General features: G+C 39.4%; 1 protein-coding gene and 1 non-coding gene across 3 annotated transcripts; one reads left to right on the forward strand and one right to left on the reverse strand.

Annotated features, from left to right (window-relative positions):
• The first annotated feature begins 11,072 nt into the window (after positions 1 to 11,072).
• Positions 11,073 to 11,178, forward strand: LOC140893997 (small nucleolar RNA R71). The gene has a single exon (XR_012153553.1). It is a non-coding gene; the product is annotated as a small nucleolar RNA R71 (small nucleolar RNA).
• Positions 11,179 to 17,537: 6,359 nt separating this feature from the next.
• LOC140886210 (probable beta-1,3-galactosyltransferase 3) lies at positions 17,538 to 21,202 on the reverse strand. 2 transcript variants are annotated; one of them, XM_073292716.1, is made up of 11 exons: positions 20,666 to 21,202; positions 20,100 to 20,199; positions 19,935 to 20,002; positions 19,625 to 19,836; positions 19,416 to 19,479; positions 19,246 to 19,318; positions 19,041 to 19,161; positions 18,785 to 18,872; positions 18,575 to 18,700; positions 18,387 to 18,496; positions 17,538 to 18,101 (listed from the first exon to the last, which is right to left on the reverse strand). In XM_073292716.1, the coding sequence occupies exons 1-11, from the start codon at positions 20,776 to 20,778 to the stop codon at positions 17,953 to 17,955; spliced, it is 1,224 nt and encodes a 407-aa protein (XP_073148817.1). In that variant the 5' UTR covers positions 20,779 to 21,202; the 3' UTR covers positions 17,538 to 17,952. The 2 variants fall into 2 exon arrangements, with proteins under 2 accessions (XP_073148817.1, XP_073148818.1); XM_073292717.1 differs by lacking the exon at positions 20,666 to 21,202 and adding an exon at positions 20,291 to 20,590.
• Positions 21,203 to 21,630: the final 428 nt, after the last annotated feature.

Raw genomic sequence — 21,630 nt, forward strand, 5'->3', positions numbered from 1 at the left:
AACTGCATAGATAAGGTAGCCTTCCCCGCCAGACTCTAGAGCTCGACAGGCTCTCAAAGCGGATACCAAAGGCATCGGGGGTCGCGCTCCCTCACCATAGAAAAACCAACTCTCACTCCCTTCCGGATGAAAGCGTACTAATCTCTGATAGCAGTCCACTGAAGCTCGATAGGTAGTCAACACATCTATTCCCAGAATGCAATCAAAGTCGTCCATCACCAGGACCATGAGATTTGCCAACAGAACGTTTCCTTCGAACTCTAAAGGGCAACCCATCACTAGACGCTTAGCCAAAGCAGATTGGCCCGTCGAAGTAGAAACAGACATCACTACGTCTAGTGCAATGCATGGTAACTTATGCCTCTTAACAAAACATGCAGAAATGAAGGAATGAGATGCACCAGTGTCAATAAGTACAAGAGCAGGTATACCATAAAGCATAAATGTACCTGCGATGACTTTCTCATTCTCCTCCACAGCCTGATCATGTCTCAGGGCAAACACCTGGCCAGAAGCTCGTGGCCTCAAATGAGAACTCCTAGCAGACTGTCCCTGTGACCTCTGCTGTACGGTGGCCTGAGAACCCGATCCTGAACCAGAACCAGAACCATCTCCCCCAGACATTGGACAATCTCTCCGGATATGACCAGTCTCTCCACAACGGAAACAAGCTCCAGAAGCTCTACGGCACTTGTCGGATGGATGGTTCTTCCCACAATGATCACACTTGTCCTTCTTACCATAACGGACAATACCTCCAGAACCAGAGGAAGAAGAAGATCCAGACTTCTTGAAAGTTTGGGCACGGGGACCCAAAGAACTAGCAGGCCTCGACTGAGGGAAAGACCTGTTCCGCCGAATGCTGTCCTCCGCCTGATGACAACGGCTCACCAAACCCTCGTAGGACATGTCGTCACCAACCGCCACACGGTCATGGATCTCAGGGTTAAGGCCCTGAAGGAACAGATTATACTTCATCTCTGAGCTATCAGCAATCTCGGGGCAATAGGATAGCAGATCAAAGAACCTCTGCTGATACTCATCGATAGACATGGTTCCCTGTCGCAGACTCAGTAGCTCGCCTGCCTTCGACTGACGGAGTGCAGGAGGAAAATACCGCTTTTGGAAAGCTGTGCGGAACTCGGCCCAGGTGGCCACTCCTCTCGCCGTAACAAAAGGTGCAGAAGTAAACCTCCACCACCTACGCGCACGCCCATTCAGAAGATAGCCAAGGGTCTCCACCTTCTGCTCATCGGTGCATTGGAAAGTCTGAAAAGTTGTCTCCATGCGGTCTAACCAGTTCTCCGCATCCTCCGGAGACTCACCTCCAACTAAGGGCTTAGGACCCATAGCTAAGAATCGACGCACAGTGAAACGCTCGTCGTCATGGTGACGATGACGCCGTTCTCGACGAGGCTCCCGGTCGGCATCACCCCAACGCCCACCAACACTGCCATGAGAACTCTGGTCGTCACGATTTGACATCTACAAAAATACCTCAAGATGAGACTAAATCCCAAGAAATCTTTTGCATTCTCTGATACCATAAATGTAGTGACCCTTACCCGGATCACCTACTAAACAGAACTTAGGCATGCAATTAACTTAATAAAATAGATATCAGAATAAAACTGCGGAATCCAATAACATTATACAATCCCAAGTAAAGGAATCTGTAATTATCCAATAATATACAACCAAATCGAATAGCTGTATAAACCCAAACAACAGTAATAAAACCTAGACGAAGCTCCAGCTGGCCAACCACTGACTAGCCCCTCCTGGATCCACCCTCCTCGTCCAATCGCAAACCTGCCCCATGGAATAGGGTGTCCAGAAAATACAGAGTACGAGACGTGAGCATAAAACGCTCAGTGCGAGAGTATGAGTATACATGCATGCAAAGTGAACTCCCTATAGACTCGAGGTCAAGGATCAGATAACAGAGACAGACCGGGCCTTGGTATGTAGCACGTTGTGCCGTCGCTTCAGGAGGTGGCTCCCATACCGAGATAACCGTGGAAACGCCGGACCCAAATCGATGGAAGTCCATCCACTAACAGGATAGGGTACAACCCTACTAACAGACATCTCGAAGGAGATACAGCAAGATGCAAATGAATGCAGCATAATATCATGGCATATAAATCATGCAGTCATATAATACATGCATACTCAGTGAGGATATCTCGAACAGTACTTTCGTACCTCAATACAGTGCAAGCTCTACCAACTCTAGGTCCACGCCTATAGTCTGCTCTACACTGCCAAATGATACTACTATCATTAAAGTGCTCTAAAAGCCTTAACTAAGATATTGCATACACCTAAATATTTATAGGAAGCAAAAGCTATACCTTCGTCCGTCGTTAGCCCTTTGATGTCGATGCCTCCAGAACTTGGGCACAACTCCGCTACGACTACTGAACGCCTCTCCGACCTCCGGACCAAGCCTAAGAAGACTAGAACAGCTCCAAAAGGACTAGAATGGAAAGGAGAACTCAGAATTGGCAAATGAAAGTGAAGCCTCGGCCTTCTATTTATAGACAACGATCGGAACTTCCGATCCTTGATCGGAACGTCCGAACCTCGATCGGAACGTCCGATCCTGCCATCGGAGCTTCCGAAGATCCTGATCTGCCACGTGTCAAAATATCACTTGACGACTCCGGATAGGGGTGATCGGAGCTTCCGATCGTGCCTTCGGAGCTTCCGATCCGTCCGATGCCTAATTCAATTAATTAGCATTAATCCTTTAATTACTCAATTAGGGCACGGGCTACTACAGTCGCTGATACCCAGCCTGAAACTGCCTCTTCCCCTGCTGCTCCCTCTGAATCTCTCTCCGACCCTCCTCGGAACGCAGGGCTCTACTGACTGCAGACTCATAAGTAAGGACGTCTGCCATGCGAACATCATGATTGATATCCGCCCTCAAACCCTCCACAAACTGCCTCCACTTCTCTGGTGGACTATCTGCAATCAGAGGCACAAAGTGACAGCCCCTCTCGAACTGTCTCACATACTCAACCATTGTCTTGTCCCCCTGACGGAGACTCATAAACTCTCGGATCATGCGACTGCGCACATTCTTAGTGAAGTAATTGGCGTAGAAGATACGCCTAAACTCTGCCCAGGTCAGTGTAGGAAGGTGAACCCCCCTGGCTGCACCCTCCCACCAGAGCGCTGCATCACCCCTCAGCATGTACGTCGCACAGTTCACCCTGTCGGTGTCTGTGATCCCCATATAAGCAAAGATGGACTCCAGAGAGCGAATCCATCCCTCCGCCACCAAAGGATCGGTGGTACCAACAAACTCCTTGGGTCCCTTCTTCTGGAACCTCTCAGCAACGTCCTCCTCGTGGGACAACCTGGGACGAGTAGCCTGCTGCTCTAACAGAGCAGTAATCCCTGCCATCATATTTGCATTGGCCTGCTCCAATGCTGCAATAGGGTTCTGCGGAGGTGGAGGTGGAGGTCCCCCACGTCTGTTAACTGGTCTCGGAGGCATTCTGCACCACAACATTTTTCTTTACGTAAATCGCCATGCATAACTAAGTTGTTTAAAATTAATGCTAACTTAAATTCTAAAAATTAAATCATGCTATAAACACTTAAAACTTACAGACCGGTAACGTGGACTTCTGAGCTCGCATAGCAGTAATGACTCCTCCGAGGACCGTGCTCTGATACCAACTGAAAAGACCCTAACTCTATAATTAATAAATAAATATGCGGAAATTTTTTTTTTTATACTTACTAAATAAAATATGTACATATATGCCCATACATATATGCACAGAATAAAAAAATTTAAAAATAAATAAATAAATAATTAATTAAATACTTAAATAAAAATGCGTTCTTTAAAATTAAATAAATATCTGAGTCAAACATTTAATTAAAAATACTGCATAAATAAAATGATTAAAATTTGCATGCACTGAAAATATTCAATAAAATATTCAAAACTCACAACCACTGATAAATAATATAAAATGTAACATGCTGCCATAAATAAAACATGCATGTGACTCAGACATCTATCACGGTCACGGGGTCACTGCATGTCCGCTCATACATCCTCGCCTCCGGTGGGTACAACCTCATCCTCAACGTACTCACCTGCACCATACCAGTGTAGTGAGCCTAGAGGCCCAACATGCTAACATAACAAGGGTTTAAAATAATTTAAAACAATTAAATACTAATACATACATATACATGAATGAGCATGCTTAAAAATTTCATAACATAACATAACTTTACTTAACTTAAATAACATAATACATAAACATTGTTGAGCAATTAATTTTCTAACATCGCATGGTTGTATCCGTAGTGTAACCTTAAATCATACATTAAATACTGATCAGCGTGGAAACCAACGTACGTGGCGGTGACGAATCACCTCTTAAATTGGCAGTAAACTGCCCTTCAATAGTTCACATATGGGGACGAATCCCCCTTAAATTGTCACACTACTTCAACTTCCAACATAAAATATTTTATTATTGCTCAACCTTAAACATTTAATTATGCATAAAATTATTTCATGAATGCATGTACTTAAATAAAAATGTGTGTCCTTCATATATATTTAATTTAATTTCTTACTATCATATAAATATTAAAATAACTTCAATGCATAAAAATAATTAAATATATATTCCGGACACATGCAAATTTTTCATGGATTGTACTGGACTGCTGGTCCTAAAACTCTCAAGCCCATTTACTTAAATCTGGCCCAATAACATACTTAAGCCCAATAAAATTGTTCTAAGCCCAATTAAATTAATTTAAAGCCCATAAAACATTCTAGGCCCAATAACAACTTAAACTGGCCCAATGGGCCCAAAAACCCAAAGACTGGCCCAATAACTTTCATGGGCTCAAAAGCCCATAAAATTAATGGACTAACTTAATTAAAATTTTAAAAGCCCAAATAAATTAAACTCAACCCAAAATAATTAAATGGAGCCCAAATAAATTTTGAGATTTAATTAGGCCCATTAAACACTTAATTAAACTTAAAACTTAAAAATAAAAATACCCGAGCCCGACTAACTTGACCCGGACCCGGACCAACTAACATAACCCATGACTTACTGCCCCAACCCGGATCCACAGACCCGACCCGGATCCACTCCCCAAAACCCCAAACCCGTAGCCCCTCCTTCCCTCCCCCTTCTCTTTTCGGCTGTGCGGGCAGCAGGCTTTGTGACCTGTTTCCGGCCGGCTCCGGTCACTCCCTGGCCGGAGAAACAACCCCACTAGCTAGCCCACCTCTAGACCTTTCCAACAAGCTAAGAACCAGCCCAAACGGTGGTCCGAGGAAGGAGAACGAAGCCTTGCAACAGGCTGTCCCCAAGCTCGCGCCTAGCCCTGAGCGGCTGCCGTAAATTCGATCGTTCTCCCTACTCCGACCATATTTATTTGTGAAACCAATTCTCAATCTTAGACAACATCAAGGGGGTTCTAATGCAACAAACCTTACCCAAAACCTTGCCCTGAGGATGGAGAACGAACCATGCTACCAGAAGCCAAAAACCTGCGCGTGAATTGCTTGGCTCCAGAAGACATGGCTTCGACTCCAGCCCATTCCATCCCCACAAATCTGACCAAACCCAATCCTAGGGACCCTTGGACCCCCTCTGAACCGTGGACAGCAGCCATGCACAACCCATGCCCCAAAAACGTGAGCATGACAATCAAAAACACACTACAAGTCACAAATTCCATGAAAGCCGAGACTTTTTCTTAATATTCTTCAAAGTTATTTTATGCATACACAATACACACACTATACTATCTAATAGGCACGAAAATAGGGAATAAAATCATGTCTTTCACCGAAGAATTAATAGAACAAAGTGCGTAGAACGTTTCCGGGACGACTACGACGAGCAACCTTCGAAAAAAACTTCAAAAATCTTCTATGGTTTTTCTCCTACTGTTTGCGTCAATGGAGGGGAAAGGGAGAAGTGATGGAGGCGGCTAGGGTGAGGCAAAGGAGATTGAACGTGTGATTTTGAGTCTAGGCATGGGTTGGGGATTATTTTAAGTAGATAAGATTTTTAATAACTAATTAGGAGATAATACCAACTTAAAAAAGATCTCCCAACTAATTCAAATACTAGCTAACTTAATAAAATAATTAAATCCCGAAATAAAGAATTAAGGGAATTTTAAAGATAATAAAAAGTCATTAAAATGGCTTAATTTGGATAAAAACGGACTCCTAAAATTATTTAAAATCAAATACTGAAAATTTTGAGGAAATAAAACTCAAAATAATATTTTTGGGCTCCTAAAAGACTCATAAAATAATCTGGATAGAAAGTTGTCATCTCGTCCGTCCACGGTCCCGTCAATGCGATAAAATAATTAAATTTCCATAAATCATGAAAAATCACTAATTATGGGTTAAATGCTTAAAAATAAATTAAATCATGCACAAATAATTCACATAATTATTTAACTTATAAATCTAAAATTTAAATAATTAAATATCCTAATTATGCATGCGGATTTACGTATTTAAAATACCGGGTGTTACACGTCAGGCGCAAGTACGCCGCGTTTTTGGGTTCCAGGGCACGGGTGCGCTGTCCTAGGGTGCAGAGGCGCTGATCGCCGATAATTTTCTCAAAATAAAAGCTACAGGGCGCGGGTGCACCGGTTCCGGGCGCGGGGGCACTACAGCGTAGCCAACTCGCGCAGCATTCTTGCAAAAATCATAACTTGAGTTCTAGCCGTCTGATTGAGCTAAAATTTTGACTGCAGCTTTAAAACATCCCAAAATTCATTTTGAACGGTAGATATTGGATTTGAATGTCTCTAAAAGTCCCAGTAATTTTCTGAAATTTGTTGTCCCGTAATTCGGCTTTCTGCTTCTTCTCTCTACTTTTGCGTCATTCCTTGCATCTCACAAAAACAACTACTAACACGCATAAAATTCACTCCATACATAACAAAAGCCAAGTCAAATTATATATAAATTAAGTGCATAAAATGCACTTATCAAATTCCCCCAAGCTTAGACTTTTGCTAGTCCCGAGCAAAATAATAATGAGCAATATAGAATGGCTAAAAAAAAACTCAGTAGATTCGAAAAAAACGCCTAAATCACTTCTGTGTTCATAAAAATCTATCTCAGTTTCAAGCAAAAATCACAAGAGTTAAGAATCAATTCCTCTAATCCACATCACAAATCCACATAATTTTTTTCTAATTGCTAGGAGTATCGAAAATCATGGCATTCGTGCATAAATGTGAAAACTCAAGATTAAATATAGCTAACATAAACTTTTTCAGCACACAAAATTTATTTTCGTCATAGGCCAACACAATTACAATATCATGCCTTCAACTCCAACTAACTCATAAAAAATTTCAGATTTTCACAATTTTTAAACATCCCCCCAAACTTAAATTGTGATGTGTGTTTGTGTGTTTTTATGCATGTGTGTGTATTTCACTCTCCCGGTTAATTTTGTAGGAAAATGAATTTTTGAAGAGTGAATTACGGAGAAGCTTTGTTCAAAAATTAAAATTTAATTTTACAGAGATACAAATCCGATCTCCACCATTCATAATAAATTCAAGATGTTTTGAAGCTGATGTCCAAATTTCAAGTCGATCCGACGGCTAAAACTCAAAATATGAATTTTTCAAATTTGTCGCTCGAAGTGGGTTTAAAGTTGCACTGTTGGTTAATGTGTTGCGCGTTTGCACTTGAAATCTGCACAAGAAGAAGCGCTGTTGGAGATTGGATGAAGTGCTAATGCGCAATGGAAAGGGAGAACAATGCAAGGTGCTGCGCAAACAAGCATGATTCAGCGCTAAGAAGATGCGCTATCGCGCAAGGAAAGAAGAGAATCGCGCTAAACGTTCGCGCAAAGTCTAGCGCTATCGCGCATCAATTTTGTGCTGTATTATTTTTCGGGCAGAACCATGCTCGCTCGAGCGAGAGCTTGTGCTCGCTCGAGCGAGAAATACGGGCAAGAAATTTTACGGAACAGAGAGTTTCTCGCTCGAGCGAGAGGTTGTGCTCGCTCGAGCGAGATGTCGGGAGCAGAAAAAAATCAAAAATTTCGGAATTTAAAAAGTCTTATTTTTCGGGCTTTTTAAGACATATAAATAGAGGAGATTAGACGTGAGAAAGGGTTCCGGATCGCAGCAGAGAGAACACAATGCAGAGGCGGCTACTGCTACTTCTTGGGAGATTTTCTTATTCTTTTCTTTGATTTTATTTTTAATTTTCATGATTAAAAACCTTGTTTGATCATGAATTTATTTATTGAGTAGTTTTCTTTTTCGATCAAGGCCACGTGATTGGGCCAGACAATTGATGTAGAAAACTTGATTTGTTTATTTGAGATTTTCAGACTTGATTTGAATTTATTGTTTGTCGAATTTATATTTGTCTTGTGAATTTCCTGGCCAGTTATTTACTTGCTTGTTAATTGATTCCAATTCGACAGAGCAGGTTTTGATTTTGATCACTTCGATAATTAACATAGTGTAAAACTGACTAAAAATAGAATTCGGTTTCATTATGCGGTTTAGGTGTTTACTGAATTTTCACAGTTCGTTATGCATTCAAATTTGATTAGAATTACGAAAGATTAGTTCACCAATATTTGAATAAGTTTGATTGTTCTAGAAATAGTCCTTCGAACAAATTAGGAAAATTCCCGTGAATTAAGATTAAGTCTGATGTTTTAGATCGACTGCTTGTTACATGAATTGTCTGGTAACTAAGTGAGTCCTTGATCGAACTTTTCCCACATTTGAATTAATCCAAATTTTTCAGCTGCGTTTTAATTAAGTTTATTTTATTTGCAATTTTAATTATTAGTTTAAAATCTGAAATCTTTCTTTTTGATTAGTCCAGATTAAGTAGAAATAAATATATTTTGGTATTCATATATATACAGCCCCTGTGGGTTCGACATTTGGACCTTTGTCCACTATATTATAATTTGACCTGGTGTGCTTGCCAGTTGATTTTTAATCACACCGATTTATCCGGTCATGCATTGTCCTCAATGTACAGTATTCATTAAAAACAAGGGACACATACCTTAGGCTCCAAGCGTCAGTACTCGACACCATCTTGATCAATCAAAGCTCTGTTTCAGGGGTGGCTCCTAAACTCTTTCAACTCCATAATTTTTCACCTTCACAATTCAAAATCATTATTAATGTCTAGTTTCCTCATGATAAAAATAAAAACAAAAACAACTAAAAGAAAATTAAAAAAATGCATAAAAACTAGCTTGGGTTGCCTCTCAAGAAGCGTTTAGTTTATAGTCCATAGCCCGACTGTATTCCAATTCTAGCTCGGTTCCGCTTTGTTGAGGGTCTTCCCTTTCGCTTTCACCCTCCAAATATATTCAACAACCTTTTTAAACTTTGATTTCTTCTTCGTTTTCTTATTCTTTGGCACCTTCGGATCATTCTTCTTTGAATCTACCTCATGAACAAGTTTGGAATGGTCATCTAGCTTCACAACTCGCTCAATCATGCATAATTCCTCGATGGGTGGATTACTTGATTTCTTGAATATGTTAAAAATAACTCTTTCTCCGTCCACACTCATCGACAACTCACCATTCTTCACCTCAATCTTGGCATCAGCAGTGGCCAAGAAAGGTCTTCCCAATATCATTGGCATATTTGCATCCTCCTCCATATCTAGCACAACAAAATCCGGCGGAAAAATAAATTTATCTATTTTTACCAAAACATCTTCAATGATTCCAAGCGGATATATGATAGATCTATCAGCTAGCTGCAATGCGATCATTGTGGGCTTCACCTCGCCAAGTCCTAAGCTCCTGAAAACAGACAAAGGCATCAGATTAATGCTAGCTCCTAGATCGCAAAGTGCATTATTAAAATAAGAAGAACCAATAGTGCAAGGAATAGTAAAACTCCCTGGATCTTTCAGCTTTTGTGGCATCTTCTTTTGGAGCACAACATTACATTCTTCAGTTAAGCTCACCACCTCATTCTCTTGCAGCCTCCTTTTCTTGGACATCACCTCTTTAATAAACTTCGCATAATTTGGTATTTGTGCCAAAGTATCAGCAAAAGGGATGTTGATATGTATCTTCTTAAAAATCTCCAAGAATTTTGAGAACTGCTCGTCCACTACCTTCATCTTGAACCTTTGGGGGTATGGAAGATGAGGTCTGTACATCGGTTTCTGCTCAGGTTCGGACTCTTTCTCCTCGACCTTCTTCTTGTCAACTGCAACTTTTTCAGACGTCTTGCTCTCAGATTTGCCCTCTTCATTATCCACCTGCTTCCCACTCCTCAACGTGATAGCATTACACTGCTCATTGGAATTCACCTCAGTATTACTTGGAAATTGGCCTCTGTTATTATCTTTCAGTGCGTTCGCCAACTGCCCAATGCTAGTCTCCATGGATTGCAATACAACACTCATATTGACCACATGCGTCTCTAATCTGTCAAGGCGAGTCTCATTCCTCGTCATCCTCTTGCTCGATTCCTGCACAAAAGCATTAACAACATCCTCCAAAGGAAGCTTACCCTCACCCTTATTTGTATTGTATCCCAGAGGAGGATTCAACACATTATTATTATTTGCATATGAAAAATTCTCATGATTACTCAAACTAGGATGATATTGATTGGGTACAGTATTACCTCGATAGTTGTTGTAATTTCTTTTGTTCACATATTGAGCTTGCTCCACACTCTCAAATCCATCAGCAGAATTTACGGAAGTTGACAGCGATGCTGTCTTAATAGAAACTTGATTGCCTTTGGTCAGTGCAGCCAACTGTGTAGAAATAGTAGCCATCTGAGCAGTCAAAGCAGTGAATGCATCAACCTCATGAATTCCAGCAGGCTTCCTTATTACAGATCTCTCACTCGGCCACTGATAACTGTTAACAGTCATTTGCTCAAGCATCTCATAAGCATGTTCAGGAAATTTAGAAAATATTGAACCTCCAGCTGCAGCATCCACAGAAATCCTCGTTGGGCCATTCAAACCATTGTAGAATAACTCAATCTGTTCCCAATCCGAAAAATTATGGTTTGGACACTTCCTAAGCAACTCCTTGTACCGCTCCCAAGCTTCATAAAGCTGCTCAAAATCTTGCTGTTTGAAAGTAGTGATCTCAATTTTCAGCTGGGCAGACTTGGCAGGCGGAAAATACTTAGCCAGAAATTTGGAAGCCATATCATCTCATGTAGTGATACTCCCAAGAGGTAGTGACTGCAACCAACTACAAGCATTGTCCCTAAGAGAGAACGGAAAAAATCGTAGTTTGATGGTATCCTCAGTAACACCATGAATCTTTACTGTGTCAGCAATTTCCATAAAAGTGCGCAAATGCAAATTTGGATCTTCAGTAGCTGCACCCCTGAACTGATTCTGTTGTACCATATTAATCAAAGATGGCTTCAACTCAAAATTATTTGCTGTGATATTCTGCCGAGCTATCCCAGAGTAATGATTATTGATCACCGGTCGAAAGTGATCTCTGATCGGCACCGTAGCATTATTGACAGCTCTTTCCCTTTCTTCAGCCATTTGTTGCAACTCTTCTCTTCTAACTTTTCTCAAAGGTTTAGCAGTTTTCTCGATTTCCGGATCAAAGAGCAGTGAGTCGTAACTTTGGCTTTTTCGCATAAACTGCATAGACAGAAAAAAAAAATTTAATTAGAACCAACAAAATAAAATAAAATGCTCTAAATCAAAATTAAGACTAATTAGCACAATTTAATATAAATCAAATAAAATTCACTCCCCGGCAACGGCGCCAAAAACTTGTTGCGTAATTTTGTGTCCGCAAGTGCACGGTTTCAAGTTTTAATATAGAAAATGAGTCCAACTCGATCCCACAGAGAATGAATAAAATGATATTATATTAAATATTTGCAACTAATCAAATCTTAATCCTATGTAGAGCTACGAGAATGATTTGAGTTATATCAAACTAAAATTTGCAATAAATAAAATTAATTAACGACGAGCTCGCAAGACGAAAATTCAATGAGAGACAAATTTTAGAGGTTCGACATCACTTAACCATCCACCAAGTTAATTCATAAAGAAATCTATATCATAAATTTTTCTAGTTTATTAGCCAAGAATTCCTATTATTTTCTACTACCTCTCTCGAGTGTCAAGCAGAAATTCGTATTCAATAGCAAACTCAATATCTCTATCAAAGTTCAATTTTTAAATTCGGTAAATAGCACAAGAATTCTTCTATGGAGTTATATGCTTCTCGAACAATATAAACACCAAAGATGTATTTTTGTATGTCGTATTCAAAATCTCCTCTCTCGAGTGATAGATTTTAAATAAAATATCATTCAATCTATGGCCAGTAAATTGAACGCGTTCAATTCAGGAAAACACAAATAAACCGAATGAATAATTCTAATATATCAATCAAAATATCAAAAACATGGTTTCAAGTCAAGCTACGTCGTCCCTCTAGACAAAGAAATTAGTTCATAATGAAAATAAAAATCAAACAAAGCATGTTCTTGAACATCATTCAAAAATTAGGAGAAAGAATGAAATAAAAACGAAGGTAGATGATGGTTCTCCGTCTCCGGTAGTCGCTTCGTCCGTCTTCGTGCCAAGAATGCTTCTTCTCCCTTTTTCTTGGTCTCTAGTCGTCTCTAGCCTTCAAAAACTTATGAAAACCCTCGATTCTCCTCTGATATATGCCAAAGAGTCCTTTTAAAGTTTGAGACTAAAAGTTTCCAAAAATAAGACACGTCAGGCGTGGGTGCGCCACCCTCGGGCGCAGGTGCGCCGCTTTTTTGGGTTCCAGGGTGTGGGTGCGCTGTCCTATGGTGCAGGGGCGTTGATCGCCGATAATTTTCTCAAAATAAAAGCTACAGGGCACGGGTGCGCCGGTTCCGGGCGCGGGGGCGCTACAGCGCATCCAACTCGCGCAACATTCTTGTAAAAATCATAACTTGAGTTCTGGCCGTCGGATTGAGCTGAAATTTTGACTGCAGCTTTAAAACATCCCAAAATTCATTGTGAACGGTAAAGATCGGATTTGGTTGTTTCTAAAAGTCCCAGTAATTTTCTGAAGTTTGCTGTCCCGTAATTCGGCTTTCCGCATCTTCTCTCTACTTTTGCGTCATTCCTTGCATCTCACAAAAACAACTACTAACACGCATAAAATCCACTCCATACATAACAAAATCCAAGTCAAATCATATATAAATTAAGTGCATAAAATGCACTTATCACTACTCACTAAAAACATAACTAAATAAACCAAGTCTAAAATCATAAAATAAAAAATACTAGAGTAGAAGAAAATCTGGAGAAATTTGTTCAGCAGCCGCCGTATGCTTCGCGCGTACTCAAAAAGACAAAAAGTCTGGAAAAAGAGTATAAAAATTTTTATTTATAGGGCCGCGCCAATTGGAATCCTCGTAACATTAAAATTCTCGGATTTTGTGCCTCCCGAACACGCGCGCGCGTAGCTTTAAAAGTCAGTGTCCTCTAGAACGCCTCGCGCGCGTGCGACTTCCCTGAAACTCTCTGGATAATTCTTCTGCGCGCGCGCGGGGCAGGAGCTTGCCCGCGCGCGCCTTGACTCGGATGCTACTGGATACTTGTACTGCACACGCGCGAGGTGTAGACCTCGCTCGCGCGCCTTGTCCGCACAGAAATTCCCAAAAATCGCTTATTTTCCTATAAAATTCAACTAGGAGAGTATAATGTATGCACACAAAATAAAACACTAATAAAACTCACGAAAATAAAATAAATGCATGCACAATAAATATAAAATGATATAAAATAATGCATACTAAACACACTTATCAAATATATATGTATAAATTATAATATATATATATATATGCCATAATTATTTTATAAATATATAATATATATAGGTCGGGTACCCGATACCCGATGTTAAAACGCCCACCCCTAACTGCATGTGAATTGAAAAAGAATCATCGTCTTCCTTTTTCCAAGTCTACTACTACTTATCATAAACCATTATAGTTTATCTTTTCAGATGTTTGGGGCCCTGCACCCACTGTTTCTTCTAATGGTTTTCGTTACTATGTAAGCTTTGTTGATGGTTTTAGTCGCTATACCTGGATTTACTTTATTAAAGACAAATCCGAAGTGTTTCAAGTTTTTCAAGAATTTAAAACTCATGTTGAACTCCAATGTAATACAACCATAAAAGCTATCCAAACAGATTGGGGAGGGGAATATCGCAGTTTGAGTCCATTTCTTTAAAAACTTGGGATTACCCATCGCCTCACTTGTCCACATACTTCTCAACAAAATGGAGTAGTTGAGCGTAAACATCGCCACATTGTTGACATGGGACTTTGTCTTTTAGCACACTCAACACATTCCTCTTACCTATTGGGATGATGCCTTTTCCACTGTGGTGTTTCTCATTAATGTCTTCCATCTTCCACACTTTTGGGCCTGCCTCCTCTTACTCAACTGTTTAATATTAAACCCGATTACTTGTTTCTTAAAGTATTTGGGTGCTTATGTTTTCCATACCTTAGAGTCTATAATTCTCATAAATTAAAATTTCGTTCTATACCTTGCACCTTTCTTGGGTATAGCTCCAAACATAAAAGGTATAAATGCTTGAGTTCCAGCGGTCGAATTTATATTTCTCGCCATGTCAAGTTTGACGAGATGTCTTTTCCTTTGTCTCAAATAGGATCTCCTTCTCCTCATACTGATCTATCACCTTCCTCCACACCTCTTCTTTCCCTACCAATTTCACTGATTGACAATACACCTATATTCAGACCTTATAAAACTTCTGCTCTTGTTTTCACTCCATCACCTTCTGCATCTCTTCCAGCTTCTCCCGTTATCCCATCTCCTAGTTCTTCGTCCAGTTCACCTGATTTTTCTCCTGAAAACATCCATCCAATGATTACTCGGGCCAAAGCAGGGGTATTCAAGCCCAAACTGTATCTCACTCATCAGACCCATGTCAGTGAGCCTTTGAATGTCCGTGATGCCTTATCTCAAAAAGAATGGTGTGCGGCTATGAATGATGAGTTTCAAGCACTTCTTCTCAATAAAACTTGGACATTAGTTCCTGCTCCAAATGATTGCCCTGTAATTGGTTGCAAATGGGTATTTAAGGTGAAAACTCATCCTGATGGCACCATATCACGTCACAAAGCTTGCCTTGTTGCCAAGGGTTATTCACAAACAGCAGGTTTGGATTATAATGAGACATTTAGCTCTGTAGTTAGCCGTTTCTAAGGGTTGGTCTCTCCAACAAATAGATGTTAACAATGCCTTCTTGAATGGAAATCTTACAGAAACAATCTATATGGCACAACCACCCGGTTTTGAAATATGTCAAGGCGAGACTAAACTTGTGTGCAGGCTAAACAAGGCTCTCTATGGCAAGCAAGCTCCCCGTGCTTGGTTTCATAAATTACAGTCTTCATTACAAGAACTGGGATTTATTGGATCGAAATCTGATGCCTCCCTGTTTATTAAGATTACCTCTACTACAGTTATTTATGTTCTTGTATGTGTTGATGATATCATAGTTACAGGTAATGATTCTCGTGAGATTCATACTCTCATTCAAACTCTGAATTCTCAGTTTTCTCTCAAGCACTTGGGGACCCTCTCTTACTTTTTGGGCATTGAAGTATCGAATCTCTCTGATGCTAGCTTGTTTCTATCTCAAACAAAGTATGCTCAGGATATTCTTGCTCGCACAAAGACGGAGAATGCCAAACCTTTATCTACACCTATGATCATTGGACTTAAACTTTCTGCCCATGGAGAGGAGCTTTTTCATGATGTCACACTTTATCGCAGCGCAGTTGGTGCACTTAAGTATCTAACTCTTACTCGGCCTGATAAAGCTTATAGTGTCAATAAAGTTTGTCAGTTCATGCAGCGGCCTTGCCTTTCTCATTGGAAAACTGTTAAGAGAATCCTTCGATATATTAATGGCACTCTTCAGTTTGGCATTCTCATTAAAGCAGGAGTTCCTCTCTCTCTCTCTCTCGAAGGCTATTGTGATGCGAATTGGGGTAATGATCCGGACGATCGTAGGTCTACCTCGGGATTTTGTTGGTTTCTTGGTGGTTCTCCTGTTTCATGGAGTGCAAAAAAGCAACCTTTGGTCTCTCGATCCAGCACCGAAGCTGAGTTTCGAAGTCTGGCTAATGCGACGGCTGATCTCATTTGGATTAAAGCTCTGTTACAAGAGTTATGTGTTTCTCTTAAAATGCCTCCAGTGTTATGGTGTGACCATTTGAGCGCTATTGCTCTTAGCAAAAATCCAGTTATGCATTCACGAACTAAACACTTCGAACTCGATATACTTCGTTCGAGAAAAGGTTATATCTGGAATGCTTCAAGTTCGTCATGTTCCATCAAATGAACAAACTGCCGATGTGTTAACAAAGCCACTCTCAGCCTTATCCTTTCATCGATTGCGATCCAAGCTCAGTGTTTGCTCGAATCCCACGTTGAGCTTGCGGGGCGGAAGTCAAGTGATATAGAAGAGCAAGCGTGCGAGCTCCACATGTGTGTGAAGCTACTGAATAAAATTTTTCCCTATGACATGGCATAACAACCTAACCAATTTGATTCCCTTTTATTTATTTTAAATTACTTTTTTGTTTTACTAAACCTTGTATATAATAGCATATGTGTATTCTCAAAATTCAATTTAATGAATAGAATTCAATTCATTTACGTCTTTAAGCTTTTATAATTCGTAACGATACCGCCCTTTGTGTGTGTTGGACCGCTCATAATTGGGCTGCCTATAGTTAGGTCACCCGTTAATATCTACACGCTCCAAATGTTCATTTCTAGACGCAAATGTTCATTTCTAGACGTGTGGGGGTGTGTTGAAATATTGTCCCACATCGGTAGGATAGAGTTCCTGTGAGACCTTAATATAGACAATTATAACTCTCACCTTTTAAGCTATCTTTTGAGGTGAGCTATGTCCAAATTTCATTTTCTTAACATATATATTTGTTGGAGTGGTTAATTGTTTGGATTAGATGCTGAATGTAATCTTGATTGTAAATACTTGGGTTTTTTATTGTGAATCTCACTTGTTTGCCTAACAATATAAATAACACAACTATTTTTAACTTCAATTATTTTTTTATGCATAAATAGATGTGATTCAATAAGTCATATGTTTGAAATAAACATAAGCAATATTTTCAATTTTTTTTCTAATTTAAGAAGAGGCATCGACCACTCTCTAGCTTAAACTTTCAATTTTTCCAATAAATTTTAGAACTTTCGATATAATATTTGTCACACCAATAAAAACTCTACACTTGACAATGTGAAAGAAAATATTGTCGATTTCTTCCCTTCTAGCATAACTTGTAATACAAAATTAAATACAATACCTGTTTTATTATGAGATCCGAGAGGTGTAAACAGGATATATCAAAGATGAATCAAGCCAACTTATCAGACTCTATATGATTAACAAAAAGACCCTTAAACATTATAATTATAGACTAAAACCTATATACATTTATCCTTGCAACGAAATATATTCTTGCACTTGAAATACAGGCTGTCGCGCGACTCGCGTCTTTGCGGCCACGGTAGCTAATGACAAGAACAACAGCAGACATCACAAAAACATCTAAAATAACTTATCAAGATCACTCAACTTTAACTTACAATTTTACACCCGAAACAGAAAAAGGATGGAGATCGTGTCATGAGTCGATCGCTTGTGTCCTAGCTAGACTGTATTTGCTGTTGGAACGAACTTCTCTATTAAAATGGAGAAGCATTAGAAGACGACTCTTTCGAGCATACGTCTCTATATACTCATATACAAGAAAACTGGAAAAAGTAGCATGCGCGGTTCGATCTAACGATATTGCTGAGTTGGGAAGTGCTGCTGATCAGCAGAATCAGAAGGCAGCTTTCCAAATAGCATCCTCTCCTTCTCCACACCTTCTGTGGACATCGCTTATTCTATCGACTGATCTGCATATCCCACTGCAGCTCCAATCGAACGAGGCAGCACACAGGTTTCCGGACTGTGCTTTCCATTCACAATCTGCAGAGAGACATTCAAGGTTGGCAAAGAACGTGAACACCTCGAAAAAAATAGTATTGAAGTATTTATGCACTCATGAGTCCACTGATAGAGTTGCAGGTCTTGTGTTGGACTCAATACCAAGTGCATAAGTGCGAATATTATAAAAAAAACATGAACCTTTCGAGCAATTTTCGTAAAGCAATCATTGCACGAAAACCATTGCTGAGGCAAGGCCTAATAACTCTTATAATCAAGAAAAATCAGAGTCATGCGTGTGGATAGTTTACTAAGAAGATCTTTTACCGGGTGCGGTTCCGCAACAAAGTCTTCTATCATCGATATGATGAACGTCAAGTCCAATGAACCAAGATCCCAGAGACACATCCTCATTAGCATACTTGTGCAAAACATGCCTGCAATAATGGATACCAAGATTTAGATACACCGCCTGCTGTTCAAATATTAGTTTCAGGAAAGAAATGGAACTCAACTGGTTTACTGAAATGTAAGAAGCCAAATCTTTTGAAATGGCATACAATTGTCCTGTAGCATGACGGAAATATTTGTTTCCCGTCTCCCCGAATTTCCAGTATTCGGGTTCATGGTATCTTACGCCCCTGCACCATGTGATTCGAGAAAAAAAAACACCTTGATTAAAAGCTAAGTAGACTTAATGGGAAATTTTGAGAGGTTTAGCTTACCTCTGAGCAAGGACGGGGCCAGACTTCATACATCCTATGTATGCCCTCGGTTTTTTCCGGTGTCTTGCTAATATTCCCCCGAGAGTTGCTGCAGCAAAACACGATGATAAAGAACTCAGAAATGATTCTGGAGAATATCTTATCTGACAAGAGTAGATAAGCGCAAGATTGTGCTCATATATAAGACAGCAAAAAAGATAAGTTTATATGGTTCGTTTTTGGATGATTACCATGAGCAAGAGGAAGTTATTTTTACCTATATTAACGTGGACATCGTCGTCAACTTTGATGTAGTACTCGGCATCCCATAAAGCAAAAGCGGTTGCAAAATAAGCCTTTGTCTTAGCGGAGAGCTCCAGATAACCCTCCACATGGTCCTGATCACAAGTAAATAACACACTTGTAGCTGTAGCCTCTTGCTGACAGAAAATTATACAAACTAATGAAATACAATATGTTACCAGTCTCAATATGTCTCCATGCTTCTTCTCTTCTGCTTCGATGGCTCGATCCAATATACCCCCTATTGTTGCACTGGCCGACAGAAAAAATTTATGTCAGGAATCATATGTGACAACATGTTGTAAAACTAGATCAATACAAGCTTGCTTTAGCTGAATCTGAGTCCCACCTGTGACCGATGACAAAGCGAGCAACGATCCCTTTCTCCGACTCCAACTTGCTTCTTTTTTCACCTGTTTTTTCCATGATTTTATGTTTAGAAAATATTTCATATCATCATAATGTATATTGATCGTACATGTATTACAAAGGAAGCATAGAATCTGTACTAATAAGGTGAATGAATATGATATGGGACTAATTTATCCAATAATGAACCTTGTGGCATCCATGTAGAACGAACCGAGTCTCTCCTTTTTCGACTGCTAAATGCGGTGTTTATTCCAATAACCATGAAATACTTTCGTTTGCCAGATGAAACAGCCTGTGCTGCAGTTTCTGATACAGGGGAGCCACTCAAGATCGACTCCTGTGCTTCCTTCGCCGCAGCTAACTCCATCTCCAGATTCGAAATGGTCTGGTCCAACGACCTATTTCAAGAATACAGCATCTTTTTATCAAACCCAAAATGCAATTACACCACAGATTTTTATTTTTATTTTTTGGTTAAAACAAGACATTAGCTCACTGTATAGCATGCTGATTCTTTGTAACATCCCGGAAGATTTCCTTCGGTTCCCTCTTGATATCCTTTGGCTGCAATTAAAAAGGAATCGGAACAAGAGATTTACATTTTCAAATATGTTTCAAGACTTGCTAGATTTATACACTCTGGAAAAGAGAGAAGACTCACAATTAATCTTGGGTCACAGCCTTCAGATACCAACTTCATTTTTCCGGCTTCTGATGCAGTTGTTCTTCCTAAGCCTTCTGATTCGGGCTCGGTCAATATCCTGCTACCAAATATTATGATCAATATTTACAAGCTCCAAGTTTAATTTATACAGCATTAGGAAATTTAATTAAGATCTATATCTCCATCACCAGCAATCAATCGAATGTTAGCAGATTCCATGGAAGAGCAAGATGGAGGAAATCCAAGTTAAAACTTGTTCAAGAAACATGAATCACCACCATTCAAGATTTATAATTATAGCCCATTTTGAAGGGCATGACTCGTAAGACATACCAAATTCACTCATAAATCCGAAAACCCCGAGAATTTGGATCACAGCCGAAAAAAAGAGATTCGTTTTTTTCTAAAATCATCGATGTTTTTATTATGCAAACAAACAAAATACCCAGTTTTAGAAACCACTGGAAAAGGGAAAAAATAACAAAAGCAAATAAGTAAATGAATCAAATAAAAACAAACCAACACAAATCCAAAAGAAACAAAAAAACAGCAATCTTTTTCACCTATGTGTAAACACCATTCCTGCAAAGAAACACCCAACACAAAGAAAAAACGTCCATTTCTTGGACACGACACTTCTTGGAACCTGCTCTCCCCCTCTATTCTTCATGTGCATTTCCAAACACCTATCTTAAGCACAGAATTCTTCAAGATACTCCCACATGAGAAATGAGTTTTCTAGAAGCTTGAAACCCCGAATTCTCAGAATTTGATGCTATTCTCGGTCAAGAAACATCAAAAAGATTGTGTTTTTGGAGCCAAGAAAAGGGTGCATCCCTCTTAATTCTATTCCTTCCACTTTATTCCTTGCCTCTCCTGTGTGTGTGTGTGTGTGTGGAGAGTGCAGAACACTTTGCAGGGAAGGGACTTGAAGCACAAGTGAGGGAAGACAGATTAACAGATTCCAGTCTTATACTGAATTTACCAATCTGTCCTTTTCCGCAAATCTGTCGGGTGACAGGTAACTCCCCCATGCCATGGAGTCCATCAATCAACTAATTAACAGTTTTACGGACTTGGATCCCAAAGCAATTCAAAGTTATACTGTGTGGCATGAGTACTAAAAAAAAAATATTGAAGCTTGCTTTCTTTCTTACTTTTTGTTTTTTATATGACGATAAAGTTGATTTGATCTATATTTATCACGATATATAATATCTTTTAACACATAAATATAATGTATTATATATTTAATGTTTTTTTAAAATTTTAAAGTACTTGATTTATTCTTATTTTTTGTGTTGTGAATTTGTTTTCCAAATTTATTAAAAATTTAGTTGTTGTAGAAATTTAGTTACAAAAGAAACTGATGAGAAGCGAGATGATAAAAAAAATGATAAATGAAAAAGGTTGGAGAAGTGGGTAAGAGATGAAGTTGAAAAGAGAGTGCACGGGTATAAAAGTAACAAATTGAGAAAAAATCAGCATGACACCAAAAACAGTTTGTATATGTCTCTCACATTTAATA

This window comes from Henckelia pumila, chromosome 3 (assembly GCF_033568475.1).
Source record: "Henckelia pumila isolate YLH828 chromosome 3, ASM3356847v2, whole genome shotgun sequence".
NCBI classification, from domain to species: Eukaryota; Viridiplantae; Streptophyta; class Magnoliopsida; order Lamiales; family Gesneriaceae; genus Henckelia; species Henckelia pumila.